This window comes from Peromyscus californicus, unplaced genomic scaffold, assembly GCF_007827085.1.
Source record: "Peromyscus californicus insignis strain IS unplaced genomic scaffold, ASM782708v3 Scaffold_8__1_contigs__length_139910024, whole genome shotgun sequence".
Lineage (NCBI taxonomy): Eukaryota > Metazoa > Chordata > Mammalia > Rodentia > Cricetidae > Peromyscus > Peromyscus californicus.
Window position 1 is genome coordinate 14156506 of NW_026294606.1, and position 8514 is coordinate 14165019.

The 8514-nt window shown below is 51.0% G+C and overlaps 1 protein-coding gene across 1 annotated transcript; it reads left to right on the top strand.

The window, feature by feature from the left end:
• Nucleotides 1-934: 934 nt before the first annotated feature.
• Nucleotides 935-8250, top strand: LOC128104318 (NUT family member 2-like). The gene is made up of 7 exons (XM_052729195.1): nucleotides 935-992; nucleotides 2868-3576; nucleotides 4498-4626; nucleotides 5626-5786; nucleotides 6216-6508; nucleotides 6927-7043; nucleotides 7486-8250. Exons 1-7 carry the CDS (start codon nucleotides 935-937, stop codon nucleotides 8248-8250), a joined length of 2232 nt encoding a protein of 743 aa, XP_052585155.1.
• Nucleotides 8251-8514: the final 264 nt, after the last annotated feature.

The following is an 8514-nucleotide window of genomic DNA, read 5'->3' on the forward strand; positions in this document are numbered from 1 at the left end:
CACAGGTAATGGGTTTCTATGCCTAGAAAATCAGGGCCCTAAGAATGTTAAGCCTCTTTGTCTTGGAGTAAAAGAATGTTTTCTCTTTTCTTGTCCCTCTCATTTAACCTTGTTTCCATTGAGAAGCTCAGGAGGGCCAATTTGTCAAATAAGCCCACACATTATTTTTTGTGGTAGAGAACAGATTTTTAATCATCAAATGTCTGTTTGAAATAAAAGGACTCAGTACTACTGATCCAGAGAAGTGATTTCAGTTTTGAGTCCTGTGGACTACATATCCTGAGTGAAGCCTTGATGGGCTGGCACCTCTAGCAAAAAGGGTTGGTGAATGGACTATCATGCTACAGGATGCAGACATCCCAGCACTGCGTGTCCCAGTTGGACACACAAGAACTGCTTCGTAAAGAATGGCATGCACATGGCAAGAAGATCCATGGATCTCCTGAGATCATATTTTCAAATACATCCGACTCTGTTACTTAGACCGTCTATATTTGTCTGCATATATGTTCTAATTTGTTGAATAAGTGTAAACAATGTAAAAATGTTCAAGAGCCTGCCCTCTGTAGGAGGGATGCAGAATGCAGGACAAAGGGAATAAAACAAGGTCTACTGAAGAAATAAGGAAGAGGCACCAGCAACCCCAGTGTGCTGTGTCTATAAGAAGCCATCTAAAATTTTCCTAGAGGCAAACACCAAGCATGTGCAAGAACCTCCGACAAGGATGCATCCTTTGAGGTTCTTACGCACCTGCCACAGCCCTTACGGAATGTTCCCCAGCCCTGCTTTACTCCTGCCCCTCCCCCGCTTCAGAATGTTAAATGCCACATTCTGGAGCTGTTTACTTTCAAACTTTTCTCAGCTGTGGCTGGCTCTCTTGAGCATCTGTCACATATTGGCGACTCTCGGTGTGATTTATCTGAGTTTTCTCACCATGGATCCTAGCAGACAGGCATGGTTACTGTCCAAGCCTGTAGGGATAGCTTCAGAAGGTAAGCCTGGAGTATCAGGGTATGGGACCTGACTCCCTGCCACGGGCAATTTAAATCTGATGCTATCAATAACTGACTGGACCAAGGGAAGGGATAGGAGACAGCTCTGGACTTCGGCAAGGACATCTCACCTCGGAGACGGACAAAGCTTACGGCAGGGTGAACAGAGTCCATGGTGGACCTGAGTTGCCACAAGGAAACACACTGGATCAGGAGATACAATGAGAGGCCCCAGACTGGCTCCTCCTGTGTGGCAGGCAGGTCTCCTGAGCATAGGTCATAGGTGTGGTGGGATGGTTCATTGTGGTGGCCCAGGAAAGGCTCATGGGCAACAGCTGAGCTCTGGGTCATTTCTCTAGGCTGCTGGAACTTGTGCTATGAAATTATGGATCCCAGGAATTTAACTGGACCACCTTAGATCTTGGGAAGACAGTGCAGACTAGGCAGGAAACAGCTCAGCGGGGTCTTCTCTGCGAGGATGGAGGTTATTTCATCAACTGGCAGCCCAGAGTCCCTCACGCCTTACGACTGAGGGAAGGCTTCTCCTTCCCCAGGTAGTTGATGTTTTTGATTCTTCTGAAGCAGAGCAGTTAGGAAATATCAACTAACAAAGGAATGGGTGCCTGTTCTTAATTTTTAGACCTACTTTTTAAAATATGAGTTTAGAGGTATTGTCTTGGGACTATCTGTGCCTTACTTCCCTTAGCCCATCATGTAGCTGTAATGGGAAGCCTCTCTTCCCTGACGTGGAGTGCTGTTGGTTTGGGTGGGTTCTGAGGTGGCTGGGTCCTTTTCCAGGGGCTTTAGAGAGAAGCGTGTGTCTTGGAACAGGTTCTGTGTTACTGTTAAGCAGAGCTAGAATGGTTGTTCTGGGTTTTTGGACTTGGCTCTCTTTGAGGGGGCCCTCATGAGTTCCTGCTTGAACAGCAATGAGCTCCAGGGAATTATGTCTCACTTGGCACCTAATCATTCCCTTATATTGGTGGGAGCTCGCAAGAAAAGGACCACATGTGGTTTTCATTTCATGGCTAATTGTGACAATGCCAGTAGCTGTGGTAATCCCCAGAAACCTCTAGACAGTCCCTCCACTCACCATTCCCTGGCCCTTCACAGCCTTCCACAGCCACTACCAGGCTTGCAAGGACAGGGTGTCAGGGAACTGCATGGCTGTCTTACACACATTAGTGCTGTGGGAACAGCTCCCAACCATGGTGGGGACCAGTGACCATGGCACTAGGGCAGTGTGGGGATGCCAGAATCTATCCCATTGCTGTTTCCTGTGGGAGGCATTCGGAGAGGGAGCAGGAGCATGCTACAGGGTCACCTCCAGGATTCCGGGGTGCTGACTTGGAGGATTGCATAGAGGTGTTTTGGTTTGTTGTGCTGGACTAGAAAGGGAGGGAGGTTTGAGTGTGGGAGGAACACTCAGAAGGGGATGAGGTCAATATCTGAAATCTGCCATCTTCACAGAGGCCCTTCTAGAAACTGGCCCTCATTGATGGTGCCTTGCCTCCTATGAGCATAATCACTGGGATGGTGGTCCAGACCAAGTCGAAGTGATCCATCTCTGGAAAGAGAGCTAGAACACTGATGAGTTTTCTGGTAGGGATTCCAGAAAGAGCTTCTCAGGGGTGGGAAAGCTGAGGGCTCCTCTGCACAGACAGGGATCAGGGAATCCTGGTGGATGGAGAGGAAGATCCCTGCCGGAACAGTGCTCAGCCAGATGAACCCAGCACGGAATTCCCTCAGGGAAATCTGCAAACAGTACAGTCTCCTCTTCCCCATGGCCCCCTCCCAATTTCCACCACCAGGACCACAGAGTCACCTTCCTGTGCCCTTTCCCTCTTCCATCCACTCTCTCCTTTATCTTCACAGCTTCTTCATTGGGACAGAACATGGCTGTGAACCCCGGTGCATCCATACCTACATTTGCTGCCCTGCCTGTTCTCCCACCTGCCCCCCAACCAGCACCCCAGTTATTCTGGGAGCCTCCAGCACCCCTCATGACTTCAGGCATCTCTCCCAGGAATCCTCTAGTGCTGTCTGCCTTGCCTGGGATGTCTTTGGTGGCAGAAAATGGAAGCACTGCCCTGGGGACAGCTGTACCTCTGAACATTGTACAGGTTGGGACACCAGGCAGGCCTGTCCAGCCTGTGCACAATGCCAACATTGTCCTCACTCAGGTGCCCCTCAACTGTAATGTCCCCGGGACCCAGGGTGGTGGTATGGGGCACCCTGCTTCACTCATCATGACAACACCTGCCGCAAACACCTTCATAAATGCTCGGATTGCTTCAGCCGTCCAGCCTCAAGAAGGAACGTGGGTCCTGGGCCCTCATCCCCCGACCACACAGCCAGTCATCCCGCTGATTCCTGTCAGGTCCCCAGTGAACTCAGCACCACCCACAAAAGGAGCATATGGGGAGAGTGGTCCAGCCAGTGTCCAAAGCAACTCCCCAGAAAACTACTTGTCCAAACCAGACAGCGTCTACGGGAACTTCCGGCGCTGGCAGCACATCACGACTCTGGTCCAGCGGCACCTGTCCCAGACTCCTGACGTGCCAGCTTTCTCCTGCTTCCTCATGTGAGTGTCACCCGTGCCTGGAAGGTCCGTCTGGGGCTTCAACATGATGAGTGTGAGGTAGACAAGGAAGGAGCTGAAGGTGATGGGGCCACTCCAGAGGGTCACACGCTGAGGAACAGCAATGTCACACTAGGGGTTCTGGAGTCCCGGGAGCTAGGATTTGGATTTAGGCCTTTCACTCCATTTGGTGTTTCTTCTCCTTAACGTTTTACCTTCTAGCATTGACATTAGTGTTTGGTGTTGGGGATGGGGAAGAGGGCCAGACTCCAGAAAGACCTGCACATTTGTCCCCACCCCATTGTTCTGGGGAATGTCCCTTAGGCCAGCAGGCTCCAGACCTGCACTGGGGAAAGCTTTGGTCTCTTTGCACTGTTGCCCCAGTCATTAACCCCGGGTTCCAGATCATTCTGTGCATTTTGTCAGTCAGCTCAGCCTCCTGACCAGGTAGACTAAGAAGACTCAAACCACAGACACTGTATTTTCACAGTTCTGGACACTGGAGACTCCAACAGGACTTTGAAGGGTCAGTTTTGATGAAGTGTCCTTGGCTGTCTCATGGGACTTAAAGAAAATTTGGGGGGTCTCGTCTTCCTTCCAAGAAGAGAACTACCCCATCCTGGGAGCCTCACATCATGACCTAAGCCTGGTTACCACACTAGGTCCCATTTCCAGTGACTTTCACTTTGACTTTGTCACCCACACTTCCATGTTGGGAGCCTAAACCTCACTCATTCTTCCACACAGAGTGGTAGGAGGAGAATTCACGTGGCAGCCAGGGAAACAGACATAGATCTTTGTATTGATGTTTGCTGCATGGTTAGGCATTCCTCCTAGAGGCTGACTTTACACTGGCACAGGATACAGATGCATCTTGGGTTGGGTCTGCTGGGTCTGGAATTGAGTGGTTCTAATGAATTACAGTCCAGTGCTTCGGTCCCTGGCCCGGAGGAAGCCCACCATGAATGTGGAGGAGGGCCTGTGGAGAGGTCTGCAGGAATGGCAGTGCACAAGCAATTATGACCGGATGATCTTCTTTGAGATGGCGGAAAAGTGAGTCAAGGGAGTCTTGAAGTAGGGTGTGTGGGGAGCTGTTAAACATGGATGGGTCTATTGAGGCAGGAGTTTTAAGGAGGGTATGTGTTGTGGGTACTGCTCAGTTGGAGCTAGGTCTAGTGAGTTGTTACCCACACTCTGCTGAGAGGATTACCTAACACTTGGGCCCCTGGTGGCAATCTTGGTGTCTAGGATGCTGTTTTCACTTCCTGGAGTGCTGGGCTATCTGTCCTATGGTCCCAGAAGCTCTGACCTCATTAGTCATGAGTCTAGCAGGGTCAGAGTGGGAGAAGTGGCCCATCCCAGCCCCATGGGGTCTCCTCCAACACTGGGGGTTGTGCAAAGCAAACATGCTCCACAAGTCTTAGGCCAACTACCTGGCATGGAGCCCCTGCTTTTCGACAGTAGAACCCACTGCATCTCAAGAGAGTGGCCTCAGTTGTATCCTTATGTACCTAGAGTGGATATGAACGGAAGCATGAGGAGAGAAGCCTCTTACACACTCTGAGGACATGTCTGGTCTCTCTGCCTTTGCTCCATGTGATGCTGTTGTGCACACAAGCCAACAAAAGCTCTCAGAGGGAAGCAGCCACGGCTCTCAGCTTCCTTTCTACTTCCTCTTGACATCTCCTGAGCCCTTGTCTCCCAGGTCGTTCCAGCTCTCCCAATCTCAGCTTCAGCATCTCTGGATCTGGTCCAAGATCCCTGGTGTGCTCCATCAGTCACATCCATGGCCATCTTACCAGTCGGCTCTTCTATGTGGCTCTAGGCAAGGTCAAAATAGGCCTTAAGGAGGAGTCACATGAAAGCCCTACTTGGGCCACCTCAAACTGATTGGATTCCTGGCAAATATCAAGGGATATAGTGTGCCCCAGAGCTGTGGTTATGTTCCAACATCAGCAACTTCATGGGAGTGTACCAGACCACCCAAGACCCTGTACACATGATCACCTTTAGTAATCTCCTGTGCTGGGCCCTGGCCTCCCTCATCCCTAGGTTCACAGAATTCGAGAGTGCAGAAGAGATGGAGAATTCAAGGCTGGAGATGGAGAATTCAAGGCTGGAGATGATGAGAGGTGTCCAGTGCCAAGTTCTTACAAACACAACAAGGCAAGATCCTCCAAGGCCCCCAGCTCCTGAGGTGGTTGAGGAACCAGGTAGGGCTCACATACCTTTTGGTCTCTATGCAGAAGTCAAATCAGTCAAAATAGACTTTTGCCCTACATGTGGGCTTCTTCCTTCAGGGCGGAGCATTTGCTATGTAGCCTTGAGTCCCTTGCAGCTCTTAGTCTTGAACTGGAGAATCATTGAACTGGTCATGATCATTGCTCCTTAAGGACTCAAACACCATGTGATCAAGACCTGGGCACTGAGTTTGGAGAGAACCTGAAACTTTGGGGACTCCAAATGTTCTCCCATATGACTGTCCAAGGCATATCACCCTTTGCAATGTTCTCTCTCACAGATGTTTAGAGAAAACTGTGTTGGCTTACCCTAGGCCACTGCAGTTCCCCTGAACTATGCTCTGCATGGCATGGCTGGAGCTGAACCCCATCCATGTATCATCATGCTCTTCTATCTCCTAGTGTGCCGCTCCATGAAGACTGTCCCTAAGACTGACCCTGCCCCCCTCCCAGTACTCAGACACCAGCAGTTACAAAAGACTGAGCCTCCCATGGAAATTCCACCTGAAGCTGTGCAGGAATACATGAATATCATGGACTGGCTGGAGAGGCTTCCACAGTCATTCACAGGAGAGCCCAAGGAGGAGGAAGAGGAGAGCATTGGGCCAGAGCAGGAAGAAGATGACTTGTACTCAGACGCAGGGCTCCTGGACTACATTGACGAGCTGTGCTCCCAGAAACACTTTGTTGAGCAAGTGAGCTGCATCTGGGGCCCTGATGTGGGCCAGATTCTGAGTCTGGCATCCTGGTCCTTGTAACCAAGCCTGCTTCCCTACCTTCAGAGCTCTCTGTCTGTCTCTATCTCTGTCTGTCTCTGTGTGTGTCTGTCTGTGTGTGTGTCACTCTCTGTGTCTCTGCCTCTCTCTCTCTCATGTGTTCATGTCTGTCTGTCTGTCTGTCTGTCTCTGTCTCTGTCTCTGTCTCTGTCTCTCTCTCTCTCTCTCTCTCTCTCGTGTGTGTGTGTGTGTGTGTGTGTGTGTGTGTGTGTGTGTGTGTGTGTGTAAATGTTGGTTGTCATCATGACTTGGCAGCAACATAGGACAAGATAGAGGTCCCTTTGGCTTGAAGACCCCCTGCTCCCTGGCACTCAAGTCCTTTTCCTTCTGTTTATAGGTGGAGGCCATAATAAACCCCCAATTTGTGGCAGAAATCCTATCTTCCAAACCAGAGATGGACATACTGGCTCTAATGAAGGAGCTGGAATATGAGGAAGAACTTACTGTTAAGCAGGTAGACAGGGAAGGGTGAACACTAGGGACAACAGGGAAGGAGCAATAGGTAGGCAAGAGGCAAGCAGATACCAGGCAGACAGGATAGAGAGAGACACCAGGCAAACTGGACGGGGAAGGGAGGACCCCAATAGAGTGGGGTGCTGAGGGACACCAGGTGGACAGGAAAAGAGAGGACCCTGCTCATAAGAACCATGTGACCTTGACTCACCCTGACCTACAGGAAGTCAAGGCGTCCTACCTGGGGCTTCATCCAGAAGGGGACACAGGTATGGACATGGGGGGGGGGGTGTCTACAGTATACAGCTGCAAGGAAGCAAGCATGCCATCCAGCAGAACCTCAGTCTCTGACACTCAGACAGTTGGCTACCTCCACCCAAATGCTTCACCCCTCTCATCCTTCCAGCCTGGGCTGAGTCTTACGTGCCCATTTCCTCCTGCAGCTGCTGGAGAAGCACCTGGCTTTGAAGAAGAAAGGCTGTAAGAGGGCACCTCTGAACCCCAGTGCCCCTCAGATACTTGCCAACGCTTCTGTACTGACTGACTGCCAAGGTGCAAAGAGAGATGACCATAGTCCCCACAGAGGGGCCAGTGCACAGAAATGTTCCTCACAGATGGCTTCCTCAGACCATCAGTGTCCTGGAGCCACCAATGCGGAAATGTGGGGGCCTAGGCCTACCGTCCTCCCAAGTAGTCAGTGTTTACCCTCAGTGGTAGACATCGGATCCACTGTTATTCCCTGTGGCAGAGAAGCCCATCCCCCAAACCTGGGGTCCAGATGTGCAGTGAGCCTCAGAGGAATTTCTGCTACTGAGGAGCCCTATGAGTCACTGGGCAGAGCCGCTGAGGACAAGGAGGAGCTCCCCAGCCTGGCCTTCCTCCTGTGTTCCCAGTACAGGCTGGTGCCGTGGAAACTGGCCGGCCATTTGTGCCCCTATGCGGGTCTCTCTGACTTTGATAGTATCCCCAAACCCTCATCTCCAAAGATAAGGGGCCTCAGTCCTGATGCATCTCCAATTGCCAAGTCAAAGAAGCGAGCTCTCATTGGAGGCTTGACTCCTATGGCTAAGAGATCTAACTCAGGGCCTGGTCATGCGATGTTTGAAGGGCCATTCTCAGACCTGGAGCTTGCTCACCCCTTGCAGGCTCAGAAGAGGAAGTATGAGTCACTAGGCACCCGGAAGAGGAAGAGGAAGAAGCGGCACTGAGCCACCAATGTGATGTCCCCTCAAAGCAGGCAGAGATTTCACTCTGCCTCTAGCCTGCAGCCCCAGAGCAAAAAAAGAAAAAGAAGAAAAAAGAAAAGAAAACCAGCTCCTGCTCACCCAGGGCTGATCAGCTGGTGCTAAGGGGGACACTGGAAGGTTAGAGGCACTGGGAAATAAAGGCAGGGGGAGGGGTGGGGCGAGGAGGGGTGGAGGGTATTATCACTTTAGAAGTTTGTAACTTACAGCGAATAAAGGTAATTTTGT

What these genes read in the sequence shown, in the direction of transcription:
- LOC128104318 (XM_052729195.1), top strand. Translation starts at nt 935, where the DNA reads ATGGATCCTAGCAGACAGGCATGGTTACTGTCCAAGCCTGTAGGGATA. An exon ending in GCTTTCTCCTGCTTCCTCAT is followed by an intron (nt 3,577 to 4,497) that starts GTGAGTGTCACC and finishes AATGAATTACAG; the next exon opens with TCCAGTGCTTCGGTCCCTGG. An exon ending in TTCTTTGAGATGGCGGAAAA is followed by an intron (nt 4,627 to 5,625) that starts GTGAGTCAAGGG and finishes CCTCATCCCTAG; the next exon opens with GTTCACAGAATTCGAGAGTG.